General features: G+C 53.7%; 1 protein-coding gene across 1 annotated transcript; it reads right to left on the reverse strand.

The window, feature by feature from the left end:
• Positions 1-1565: 1565 nt before the first annotated feature.
• Positions 1566-10580, reverse strand: LOC105496128 (transcription factor 15). Its single transcript, XM_011766248.3, has 2 exons — positions 9990-10580; positions 1566-4626 (listed from the first exon to the last, which is right to left on the reverse strand). The coding sequence occupies exons 1-2, from the start codon at positions 10506-10508 to the stop codon at positions 4552-4554; spliced, it is 594 nt and encodes a 197-aa protein (XP_011764550.1). The 5' UTR covers positions 10509-10580; the 3' UTR covers positions 1566-4551.
• Positions 10581-13308: the final 2728 nt, after the last annotated feature.

Below are 13308 nucleotides of genomic sequence, written 5' to 3' on the forward strand. Positions count from 1 at the left end.
CATCACCACTCTTCTCTGAGCTTCAGGTTGCCATGGGTGACCTCCGAGGCCTTCCTGCCCATAATTGTGGAGTCAGAGAAGACAGCCCTGCCTGGTAGGGAGGGAGATTTGGGTCCTTGTTGTCTCAGCGGGGCCAAGGACCTGCTGGGGAACCACAGGCAGGTTGCCTTCTGTCTTGTCTCACTTTCTTCATTGTGAAATGATGAACTCTGAGATTATTATCGTGCTGATGCTTCATGTGTCAAGACTTGGGGGGAGAGTGTATCCCTTTGGGGTCCAAGGTGGCCTGGCTGAGTTGGTCATTCCAACCCCTTCAGTCTTGGATTTCTTCTCCCTGAGCAGCTTGACTCCTCTGGCTCCAAGTTGGCCTGGAGAAGCTTGGCTGACCTGGACCATCCTGGAGGTGATGGGCATACTGGGGGAGTGGACAATGCTAAAAAATGTTCCCCAGAGGAGGTGCCTATATATGCAGACCACACCTGTGCTTCTCCCCGGTCATGTGTGTGGGCTGACCTTGCAGCTCACAAAGGCTCATGGGCATTAACTGGCCATTACCAGGAAGATAGCAAGCTGCAAAATATGCATAATGGAGCACCGTGCAGCTACAAAAAGGTATGCAACAGCTCTGTGAGCAACTGGGGTCTCCAAGAAGTATGGTTAAGAAAAAAAAAAAATCCAAGTGCAGAGAGGAGTGTGCAAAATGCTACCACTTGTATGGAAAAACAGTATCTATGTAACTTGCCTATATATGCAGACCATCTCTGCAGGAATCCATAGGATCCTGGTTACCTGAACATAGTAATTGCCTCTGAGGACTGGAGCTGGGTGGCTGAGAGAGAATACTTATTGTCAGTTTATTCTTTTTTGTGTCTCTACAAGGGAAAGAACCAGTATGGGTAGACGTGCAAGAGGGGCTGGCTCCTGGGAAGCTGCTAATTGCATTTCTTTTTTTTTTTTTTTTTTTTTTTTGAGACGGAGTCTCGCTGTGTCTCCCAGGCTGGAGTGCAGTGGCGTGATCTCAGCTCACTGCAAGCTCCGCCTCCCGGGTTCACGCCATTCTCCTGCCTCAGCCTCCCAAGTAGCTGAGACTACAGGCGCCCGCCACCACGCCCGGCTAGTTTTTTGTATTTTTAGTAGAGACGGGGTTTCACCATGTTAGCCAGGATAGTCTCGATCTCCTGACCTCGTGATCCACCCGCCTCGGCCTCCCAAAGTGCTGGGATTACAGGCTTGAGCCACCGCGCCCGGCCTGCTAATTGCATTTCTTGATCTCCATGCTGGGTATACAGGTGTGCTCAGCTTGTGAAAACCCATTGATTTCAAGTACACCCTGTGCACTTTCCTGAATGTGTCTTATACTTCCATAAAAAGTGTAAACTTGGCTGGGCGCAGTAACTTATGCCTGTAATCCCAGCACTCTGGGAGGCTGAGACGGATGGATCGATCACCTGAGGTCAGGAGTTCGAGAGCAGCCTGGCCAATATGGTGAAACCCCGTCTTTACTAAAAATACAAAACTTAGCCAGGCGTGGTGGTGCACATCTGTACTCCCAGCTACTTGGGAGGCTGAGGCAGGAGAATCGCTTGAACCCGGGAGGTGGAGGTTGCAGTGAGCCGAGACCATGCCACTGCACTCCAGCCTGGGTGACAGGGTGAGATCCGTCTTAAAAAAAAGTGTAAACTTAGCATGGTTTAAATGATTGTGTTGTGTATATGTGCGTGTTTAACGAAAATGCTGCAGAGCTGGGTGCAGTGGCTCACGCCTATAATCCCAGCACTTTGGGAGGCTGAGGCAGATCGCTTGAGCCCAGGAGCTGGAGACCAGCCTGCGCAACATAGTAAGAACCTGTCTCTACAAAATAAACAAATAAATAAAATTAGCCAGGCCTGGTGGCGTATGCCTGTATTTCCAGCTACTCCACAGGCTGAGGTGGAGGATCACTTGAGGACAGGTTAAGGCTGCAGCGAGCTATGATCGTGCCACTGCACTCCAGCCTGGGTGACAGAGTGAGACCCTGTCTCAAAACAAAACTTGGTGGGATTATAGTCTTCACTGTGGTTGTCTTTGGGATGAGTGATATTTCTAGAGTCTTGTAGCAATTTGCATTTATTTTACAATGAAAAACACAGGCAGAGAAACCTATAAATTTTTTTTTTCAGAAACAGTAATCAGTATAGAAGCTTTCTGGAAGGACACTCAGGAAGCTGCCTCTGGGGAGGGGCCTGAGGGAGGTCTGTACTTTTCACTGCATACCATTTGACACAACTTGGATTACTTACCAATGCAAACAGGGTATAGTAAAAACTATCTCACAAAGCAAAACAAATACTTATCTTTCTGTTCTAGCTGCTCTTACTAGTTAGAGATTGAGCCAGGGAGGCCCAGAGGGGTCAAGCAACATCTCTGGGGTCACCCAGCAAATCTGGTGGCGGAGTGGGACTCTAGCCAGAGCACCCAAGTGTCTGCTCTGCCCCCACTCCCAGGTTTCCTGCCATTGACAAGGCCACAGTCCTTTTCCTGTGGCTTTGCCAGAGGCTGGCTATACCTGGCCGGGGTAGGCGCAGGGAGAGCAATGTGCTTTCCTAATCAGTTCCCGAAGGGGGAAGCACAGCCGCGCTGGGACACAGGATAACCACGCCAGTGTCCCTGGAACAGCAAGGAAGTGAGGTAGAGGGTGCTTGGAAAGCTCTCCTGGGTGGGGGACCCTGGCCCCCTGGGGCCCTCTTTCCTCTACTTCTCACACCAAAGGGGTTAAGTGTGGTGGTTTCATGGCCTGCTCCAGCCTAGGGACTGGCAATTCCACAACTCCCTTGATCTCCCCGGGCCTTGGTTTTCATCTGTGAGGAAGACCAGGTTGGTCGAGTTCATTCCTGTGGTGTCTGGCACAATGCCTGGCACACAGAGGGTATTGGCAATCTGTTTGTCAATTTGCAAAATGGGAGCCACAATTCAGGCTCAGAGGGTCAAATGCAGGGGAGTGGGTAGAGGCAGAACAGAGGGGATAGGAATATGGACTCTGGGGCCAGACTTCAGTCAGTAAACATGAAATGGATCACTTGAGCTCAGGAGTTTGAGACCAGCCTGGGCAACATAGTGAGACCTTGTCTTTAAAAAAATAAATTAAAAATAAAAGTGTTGTTAAATAAATAAACTGTTGAGATAGGCATATGAATGCACCTTACTGAGGAGAGGGTGGCTGCCTGGCTGCCCTGGCCTTTCCCTGGCTCTCTCACCCTCAGGCCTCTCAAGCTTCTCTGACCCTCGCCTCACAGGGACACAGCCCCAGCCTGAGAGCGCGAAGAACTCCTAGCTGCACTGATCAGCTGTACCCATCGCTGTCTCTGCTGGGTCTACAATGGGGGAGACACCAGCCTTCACCTCCCAGGGCTCCTGGGAGTGTAATCGGGGTAATAGGTGCTGGTTTTCCACCTGGGGCATCTCCAGGGCAGGGAAGGAGCTGCTCTGGGCTTCAAAGGTGGACGGACTCAGGGTGTCACCCTGCCATGTGCCTCTGGGTGTCATTGGTCTTCTAAGTCATTTCAGATAACACAGCGGTAGGAATATTCCCCTTTAGCATGCACTCATTTGCACCTGTGGAAAACCACATGCCTCGTTGGTGATAGCATCAAAGAGGGATTGAAGGACGGCACGTTCATAAAATGGAATAATAAGCAGCTCAGAAAGAAATGAAATACCCTTTAGGTACTGACTTGGGATGATACCAAGCTAGATTAAGGAAAAAAAGGAGCTGAAAGTGTGTACGATGTGCTGTCATTTGTGTATTTGCCTGATCATTCATAGCGAATGGGACATCACAGGAAACTGGTGCCCTAGGCTGCTTGCAGAGAGGAGAGCTGGTGGCCGGAGGACAGGGGCAGGGAGACTTTTCAACACATATCCTCTGGTACCTTCCGAATTTTGAACCATGTGAATGAAATGAACGCAGTCCTTATTCAAAAATAAATAAAATTAAGATTTCTTTACCAACCATACCAGACACCTAACAGTTGTTAAGAACATCTGATAAATAGCAGACTGAGGAAGGTTTGGTTATGGCTCCCGGAGAGGGGGCTCTGCCTGTCTTCCCCAGCCCCACCCCTCTAGGGCTCAGGGCAGCCCCTGGAACGTCTGTGCCTCTCTCTAAGTCCAGGGGAGGGCCCACCTCTGACCTCCGATGTCCACAGGCCCCCTCCTCAGCTCAGAACGACGTCTTTTATTTAAAAATAGCTTTTATTTTAAACTCACCAATTCTCTCTCTCACACACACTCACACTCATGCACAGACATACACATACACCCTCTGTCACCAACAGTCTGTGTTTTTCCAAAGTTCTGCCTTGTCTCTGACCAGCCAGAGCTGCGCAGGCTGAATGGACCCTCACAGTTCTCCAGGATCGGGTGGAGATGTCCCGAGGGCCCTGCCCAGAGTGTCCTGGACCCAGGCCATGGTCCCCTGGTCCCCACACAAAGAAGGGGTGGGCTCGGCTCCTGGGGTCTTCTTCCCTGTACAGCCAGTGGCTGGCTCCTGGCCTCCTTCTCCAGGGTCCAGGCTCATCTCCGCGGCCCTCGAAGGGGGGCCACCCCCCTCACCTTCAAGCAGCTGCCCCCCAGGTCACGACGGCCACCCTGCAGAGGGGGAGAAAGAGTATAAGGAGGTTCGATCAGGCCAGTGTGAACACTAACCTCTGTATCCACCAACAGGGATCCTGATAAATAAATCACAGTTCAGCCACACGATCAAGTTCTCTGCAGCAGAAAGCAGAAGAAACCTTTTCTGGACTGATACGGACTGCTGCCGAATGACAATGTTATGACAATGTTTAAGGACAAAAGCAAGGGGCAGGCTGAATGCGCCTGTGTGCTGTGATTGCTGGAGAGAAGTGCACGTGGGAAATTGCGAGTGGGTTTCTTCAGAGAGGAATTTGATGATGGAGAGAGGATGAGAGGGAGGCTCTCTCATGCTATACTTTTTTTTGAGACAGAGTCTTGCTGTGGCCAGGCTGGAGTGCAATGGAGCAATCTCAGCTCACTGCAACCTCCGCCTCCTGGGTTCAAGGGATTCTTCTGCCTCATCCTCCCAAGTAGCTGGGACTACAGGCGACCACCACCACGCTTGGCTAATTTTTGTATTCACGCTATACTTTTTTACCATTTCCATTTCTTTCCCATATGATCTGTTGCTTTAAAAAAAAGAAAAGGATCCAATACATTTTAAAGCATAGTATTTTACATGGGCAAAACCAGCACACCCCGCAGTGGTCTTCCCCCTGCCTGACTGCATGCCTAGTGGCTCACTCTTCCACCTTCAAAAAGGGGACTGGATTTCTGGCCTCCTTGACTTCCTTCAGGGCGTCCCCTTTGCCAGGAATGTGCTCTCAGGTCTTGTCTCCCTGGAAAGGTTTCTCCGTTCCTAAATTGCCTAGCACTTCCTGTCTTTCTGGGGACATTCCATGGGGACGAATCTCAGAAGGACAAGGCAGGGTCTCTCCTTTGTCCCACCTTCTGGACTGGGATCTCAGGGAATGGTAGGGAAAAGGAGTTCTTCACTCTGTGGTCCCATTTCCAGCCTGGGCTCTCTTGGCCCAGGACCTGACTTGGAGCAGGCACCAATCAATGCCTACTGAATTAAGTGGCAGCCATTGGAAGATGGGCTAATGGTGGCAGTCCCTGAAATCATCAGTCCCTACAGGGGCTGTCTCTACCAGCTCTTCTCATTGATATTTTCAGACTGGACACATGTGTTTCATCCTCACCATGAGCCAGAGAGGTCACAGATGTTAGAGCACCCCCTCTTTTGCGGCCTCCAGCCACTGAGTGACTGGCCCAGAGGCACCCAGCCAGTTGTAAAAGAGCTGGGCTAGAAATCTATGTTGTCCAACAATCTGTCCTGTTTCCAGGACACGATAGTGTCTGAAATCCCACTGTAAATGCTCATCGCCCTGAGCCTGGCTAGATGATGATGGAACAGGCAGCTTTCTCAGCCCACTTAGAGAAACAGCTGACCATCTGGGAGCTCTGCCCCCTGCCCCCTCCACCCCCAGGTCCAGGTTGGGGCAGATCCATCCAGATGCGAGCCCAGCCTCCCTCGAGGCTCTTGCAGCCCAGGGACAACATGTTCACTCACAGGCAGGGCTATTTTGAGGGCTGAGGCCACAGTCCCAGCAGAGCCTGGGGCTTGGGCTTCTCAGACAAACTCTGGCAGGAGTGGCTGAGAAGGGCAGATAGGGGAGGGGGTGCAATATTAAGGTTGAATTAGAAAACTGGCCTTCCATCCCAGCACTTTGGGAGGCCGAGGCGGGCGGATCACAAGGTCAGGAGATCGAGACCACAGTGAAACCCCGTCTCTACTAAAAAAAAAAAAAAACAAAAAATTAGCCGGGCGCGGTGGCGGGCGCCTGTAGTCCCAGCTACTCAGGAGGCTGAGGCAGGAGAATGGCATGAACCCGGGAGGCGGAGCTTGCAGTGAGCCGAGATTGCGCCACTGCACTCCAGCCTGGGCAACAGCGTGAGACTCCGTCTCAAAAAAAAAAAAAAAAAAAAAAAGAGAAAAAGAAAACTGGCCTTCCCCTCTTTAAGTCCTCAGGGACAGGGAGAGCTGCCCCCTTCCACCCCAAGTCTAGAGGTCATGTGGAGACCTGGGGTCCCAGAAGAATGCTGGGACTGTTCACCTCCCTGAACCTCGGTTTCTTCATCTATGAAATCGGGACAAAATGATTTTACTTGCCATCTCAAGGTGCAGTCGAATGTGAATGCAGCTGTGTAAGCTGCTAAGTGTGCTTAGAAGAGGTCCTGACAGCCGGGTATGGTGGCTCATGCCTGTAATCCCAGCACTTTTGGGAGGCCGAGGCAGGCAGATCATGTGAGGCCAGGAGTTCGAGACCAGCCTGGCCAAACATGGCGAAACCCTGTCTCTACTAAAAATACAAAAAATTAGCCAGGTGTGGTGGCTGGCGCCTGTAATCCCAGCTACTGGGGAGGCTGGGGCAGGAGAACTGCTTGAACCCAGGAGGCAGAGGCTGTAGTGAGCTGAGATCATGTCATTGTACTCCAGCCTGGGTGACAGAGCGAGACTCCGTCTCAAAAAAAAAAAAAAAAAAAAAGAGGTCCTTACAAGACCCCAGTTTGTTTGTCCCTTAGGAACTTAGCACCAAGGGTCTTCAGGAAGCACCATGGTTAGGAGTTAGGTTTAAGTGAGACAGACCTAGGCTTCGATCCCTACTTTGCCAAGGGCCAACTACTGCACCTCAGGCAAGTGATTTCATCTCACTGAGCCTCAGTTTCCCCCCCCTGTAAAGGGGAGTTACTTTATAGGATCACACAAGCTAACATAGGATTACACAGGCTAATCTAGGTAAAGCCTTGGTACAGTGTTGGGAATATAGTAAATGTTCATAAGTATTACTATCAGCATCATCTACTGAGAGTGCCTCCTGGTCCCAGCTACCCTCTGGGTATACCAACAGGGGAGAGAGAGCCTTACAAGATGATCCTGTCCGATCCCCACCCCCAGGTGACAAAGGGAAAACAGGGCAGAAACAAGAACCCCCGTTCCACCTCCCACTTGCTAATTCTACCACAGAGGGCCACACCTAACCCATCCTTCAACAGAAAGATGCTACAGGGAACTGTTTCCATGGCAACCCCAACTCCAGACTGGCCAGGATGGGAGGGAGGTGGTGGCTCAGGGTAAAGGAACAGGGTGTTGGGTCTTAAAGCTCTCTGGCCCCCCCAAAGCTCAGAAGGGAACAAGAGCTCCCCAAGACAGCCAGTTTTCTTCCAGCAGAGTCTTCAAGGGGCCATAGCTGGCCAGGATTGCCCCTCTCGCCTATTCCCAGAGGAGACTGTGGGGTTGAGAGCATTGTTTCTACAGCCAAATTTGGCTGGGTTCTTGGTCCCATAGACAGATCCCAGGGAAGCAGCCAGGCCCAGGGGAGGTCCCTGTGAGCTGTGGGACAGGCCTGAGACCTGCAGAGAAGTCCCCCAGCCTGCCTGCTGTGGGGGTGGACACATGACAGTTACAGGGACTTACCCCTGTAACCTATCCCACGTCTCAACCAGGCAGGCCTGAGTTTGAATCCTGGTTCCATCACTGACTGTGTGTTTCTGCGCCACTGGCAGCTCCTCTAAGCAAGTGGGGATAACCGCAGCGCCTCATTCCTGGCTGTTGCCTGATTTTAATGATAACTCATGAAGAGTGCTTAGCACAGATCAGTGCTCACGAAGGCTGCTGTCACTGCTGTTACTGGCCATTGTGCTCCCCCTCTGCACTCCCGCCACTTTTAGCCTCTTCCCTCTTCCTTCTCTAGGTCTCAGCTCTTGCTGTATGCCCCAATCCTAGAACACCCTTTCCATCGGCCTGTGTGTTCTAAAGCATCCTTCAGAAATGCGACACAGAAACCCTGTCAGCACTCACCCTGGGTTGGGGGCTTCCTCTGGGCTCTGAGAATCCCTTTGTGCTTCCACTACCCCATCATCAGACCACAGCATCCTCATCTTCATCTCCCTGCCCTGACCCTGGGGCTGCACTGTCAGGTCCTGACTGGTGGATGGGTAGGGACCTATAACCTGCTTCTCTGGGGTTCTCAGAGCCAACAGCAGGCAGCTGTCGGGTAGCTAAGGGTTGCTAACTGGAATGAATGGGTGAAAGGCAGTCAGGGAGTATCCCTGAGGGCCCCTTCAGGTCTTCCCATCTCAGGAAGCCTTAAAGGCCCACTCCTGGCTTCTCAGCCCAGCCTGGGGCACTGACAGGGTCCCACAGCTGGGAGCAGTAGGGACCATGGAGAGGGTACAAGCCTGAGGCTAAGAAGACGGATTCAGGGCAACTGAGGCAGCCAAGTGTTGAGAAAGCAGGCTGGATGTCTGATGGGCCAGACAGAGGGTGGTCTCAGGCCAAGATGCAGAGGCCTCCGCAGAACAGGGTGGAGCAAGGGACCAAGGGGAGCTGTGAGAACCAAACAGCAGGGAGTCAGGGGCCTAACTCCAATTCCCCATGCCCTTCCACTTGGCCACCAAAAGTCAGTACTCTCTCATGCTCAGTTTCCCTGGATGCAAATGGTAGCTGCTGGAATACAAGTTGTTAGACAGGCTTCTTTACTGTAGGAAAAACCCAGGCCAGAAAGGCACAGGGTCTGGGGATGAAGCAGGTTCCTTGGGGCCTGGGCAAGGTTTCAGCCAAGAGGCCACCTCTGCTGCCACACAGCCCCCAGCCACCCCTACTAGCCTGGTCCACTTCCTTGCCCAGGACACACTGCAGGAGCTGCACACCAGCTCCCTCCAGCTGAGCCAAGAGTGCCCTCTCCCAACACCACGTCCTTTTGGGGGCTGGGGGCTCTCAGGGGGCCCCTTCTTCACTCCTACTGCTCATCCGCTGGGAACCTCAGGCTCTCGGTTGGGGGTTTGTGGCGTCCTTTCTTCTCAGTCTCCTGCTCTTGGGTTAGATCTCAGGACAGGGGACAATTACTTCAAGGTGGGGGCAACACACACCGGGCAAACCTAGGGCGAGCACCCCAGCTTCCCAGCTGAGTAAATGTGGGCAGGTGATTCCATCTCTGATGCTCAGATCCTCACGAGGATAAAATGGGCAGAAAAACTACCTGCCTGAAGGGATTCTTGTGAAGGCAAAAAAGTGGATGTGGAGCGCATCAGCACAGAGGAAGACTCAATGAAAGATGGACTTTGTTATTCCGTCCTCATGCCGTCTTCCCAGCAGGAAGGAAGTACCAGCACACCTTTCGTTGGAGGGGATATCCCACACTGAGCAGTTAAATCAGACCTCACCCGAACTCTGGGTTTTCCTGCATCCTTTCTGTTTGGGGGGCAGGACATTAAGTCAGTGGTTCTGTTCCACACCAGACCCTGGGCTTGGGGAGCCGCACCCAGCACAATTCCACGTCGCTTCCCCCTGGCCTCGTTGGGGCCCCTTCCCGGAGAGGCAACGTCCCCCGCCTACCCCGACCCAGTGGCCGCAGTGAGGGACGCAGCACACTCACCCCCTTGCGCTGGTTGCTGAGGCAGAATGTGCAGATGGAGCGCGGCTGGCGGCCGCCGTCGGCGGCGGTGGGGACGGCGCTCTTGGCACTGCCGGCGGCGCGGAAGCACGGCTGCCCGTCGTCGGCCGAGTCGCCCAGCAGCAGCACGTTGGCCAGGTGCGCGATGTAGCTGGATGCCAGGCGCAGCGTCTCGATCTTGGACAGCTTGCGGTCCACCGGCTCGGTGGGGATGAGCGTGCGCAGCGCCGTAAAGGCCGTGTTCACGCTCTGAGTGCGGTCCCGCTCCCGTGCATTGGCCGCCTGCCGCTGTCGCACCACCACCACGGGGCCCGCGCCGCCGCCCGCCCGCCGCCCGCCCCCGGGGCCCGGGCCGCGCCGCGCCGCCTCCAGGCCCTCGCAGCAGCCGAACGACTGGTCCGACGCGTCGCTCTCGCTACGGTTCTCCTCGTCCTCGCTTAGCAGCCGCACGTCCGGGTACAGCACGTGCGCGCCGACTGGCCGCAGCAGCGCGAACGCCATGGGCGCCGGCCGCGTCCCTCCGAGCTCCGCGTCCCAGCGTTGGCCGCGCCCCGCCGTGCGCTCCCGCGCGCTCCCACGGCCCCGCCGGCCCCCGCCTTATAGGCGTGGGAGGGGCCAAATGGCAAGGCCGCCCCGGCCGGGGGCGGAGGGCTCCGCCCGGCCAATGGGGAGGCACCCGCCGCACCCTGGCCAATGACTACGCGCCCACCGCCTCCGTTCCCTAGGTTGAAAGCGGCCCGGGAGCTGGTGGCCCACCCCGAAGGCTCCCATTCCCGGCTGGCTAGCCCGGCAGATGCTGGAGGTCTGGGCGAGTCGGCCGGGGTGGGCCCAGATTCGAACTTTTTGTCCCCAGCCTGGACCACCTGGGAGACGCGGGCAGGTCCCTTTCTCCTCTCTTGGACTCAGTTTCCTCATTCGGAACGTTCAGATTGCGGAGAAACAGCTAGTGTATTCCTGCCCTCAAATTCTAATCCTGTAGTTCTGCAACTTTCATGTGCGTAAGAACTGGGGAGGGGGCTTTTGCTATTACAGAGTCCCAGATTGCTCCCATTCTGATTAAGCAGTTCTGGAACGTGCCCAGGAACGTGCATTTTGTAACAAGCCATTGGTGATAGTGGTGGTGTCAGTGGAGAACACTTGGAGAAAAGCTATAATCTCTCCAAATGAGGATTCGATGGTGTCTTGTCCCTGAAGACAAACTTAAAAAAAAAAAAAAGCAAAACAAAACCACAACACATAAACACCAGTAGTTCGTTCATTTATTCAACAAATATTCGTTGGATCCCTACTATGAGTCAGGCATGGTTTTAGGTCTGAGGATACAGCCATTAACAAAACAAATTTTTCACCCTCACGGAACTGATGTTTTGGTTGAGGCACTACCGTGTGCCAGACGCGGTGCTATATACTCTATTGAGCCCAGCTGAGGCTGCAGGATGGCAGCCCTGAGTTACAGGTAAGAGAGCTCTGGCCTTCAGTCATGCAGGTGGGAGTTGGGGCGCTAGCTCCAGCCTGTCCGGTTTCACTACTTCTTGGAATCCTACCACCACCCATCCTTGGAATCCTACCACCCATCGCGCACACACACGGGCTATCTTTCCTCAATGCCTGCCTTCCTTCTAGAAACCTTAGATTGTTCAGCCTGATGTGTCCTCCTCAGAGAACTGCTGAGCCAACGGTGGTTGCTGGGGTCTCCATCTCACTCGTGCCGGCTGCTCAGCTCTCTCCAGGCACTAGCTAAACCAGTATTCCACTTGGCCTTGAAAATAAGCCCGAATGGCAGCCCGTATAGCAGAGAGAGCGCAGGGAGTGAAGTTGAAAGGCTCCTAGGTGCATTTTGGCTCCTCTGGGCGTCTGTTTTCCTGACGATGCCTGCAGCTCTGCCATGCTGTGCTTTCCCGGCTTCCCTGATCCGGGTCAGAACTGGGGGAAGAAGAGGGAACGAGGGGTTTCCCATGGCTGCCGGGGCTGGAGCCCCTTAGGATCCAGGGTCTGCGGGAGACTCTGTTCCCACACCTGGATTCCCCCACTGCCACCATTTGACCGTGACCCCAACCAGGCTGGGCTTTGGGGAGGAGGAAGGCAGCCAGCATGGGCCCCCTCCCCGCAGGGCTGGTCCCACACACAGCCCCAGGCCAGGCTGCTGCTTCCTGAGCCGATGAATTATTACCGGGAGATTTCCTTCCCTGTCTGCGCCTCCTCACAGGGGCTCCCAGCTCACTTCACTTTCGCTTTCTCCCCCTTCTCCCCCTCCTCTCTGCTCCTGACCCTCAGGCAGCTTGAAATTCCTCTGTCCAGCCCCCTCCCAATTCCACCTCCAACTTGAGATGCCAAACAAGGCGTGAACTGGGCCGGAAGGTGAAGAGGGGCTTGCCTTGTAGGCTCATTCATTTATTCGCTCCTTAGGCAGATTTCTCGACACTTGGGACCCTGGGAGTAAAAGAAAACCATGAATGAGACTGAGACAGGCCTTCTGCAGCCGAGAGGGGAAGGCGAGCTATAAACAAAGGACTTCAAGACAATGCGGTAGGAGCAAGCCAGGGTCTGGTATCAGAGAGACCCAGTTCCGGTTCCAAGGTCAGCTGCTTCCCAGAGTCTCAGTTGCCTGCTCTGAAAATGAGATAATAATAGTACTCATACCCAGGGCTGGTGATGGTTCCATGAGTTTGTGCCAGTAGAGCTGGGGCCTGGCACACAGGAGTGCTCAATACCTGCGAGGAGTTTGCGCTACTGTTTTTAGGGGCTGGCCCCAGCCAACTGCCTGGGAAAGGGCTGAGCAGCATGGACTTTTCTAGTTCTTGTCCCTGGGAGTGCAGAGAGGACTCCTGCCACATTCTCAGCTCACCTACACAGGGGACCTCAGCTTCCCCCATTCTCTGTCCCTCACTCTGCTCCAGCCATACTGGCCTCCCCACTAAACCTGGAGCCCACTTCTTCCTGGCTCCCCGGCCTCTGATAGTCTCATAGTTTGTTCCCTCATTTCCTTCAAATCTTCACTCTATTCTTATCTCAGGGAGGCCTTCCCTGACCACCAGCACTAACAGTAATGGCTCCTCCCACCTGCCAGCATCCCCAGCTCTCCCTTTCCCTTTACCCTGCTTTATTTCTTTTTATAGCATTTACCACTGACTTTCATTCATTCACTTATTCATTCTACAAATATTAACTGAGCACCTGCTATGTGCTAGGCACAGTTCTGGGTACTGTGGATACAGCAGTAGACATGTTACATATTTATTTGTTTACCACCTATCTCCCTCCACTAAAGTATAAGCTCCATGGGGCAGGGACTTTGTGTGTT

The sequence above is a fragment of the Macaca nemestrina genome, chromosome 15, assembly GCF_043159975.1.
Source record: "Macaca nemestrina isolate mMacNem1 chromosome 15, mMacNem.hap1, whole genome shotgun sequence".
Classification (NCBI taxonomy): Eukaryota; Metazoa; Chordata; class Mammalia; order Primates; family Cercopithecidae; genus Macaca; species Macaca nemestrina.

What these genes read in the sequence shown, in the direction of transcription:
- LOC105496128 (XM_011766248.3), bottom strand. Translation starts at nt 10,508, where the DNA reads ATGGCGTTCGCGCTGCTGCGGCCAGTCGGCGCGCACGTGCTGTACCCG. An exon ending in TCAGCAACCAGCGCAAGGGG is followed by an intron (nt 4,627 to 9,989) that starts GTGAGTGTGCTG and finishes CCCCCTCTGCAG; the next exon opens with GGTGGCCGTCGTGACCTGGG.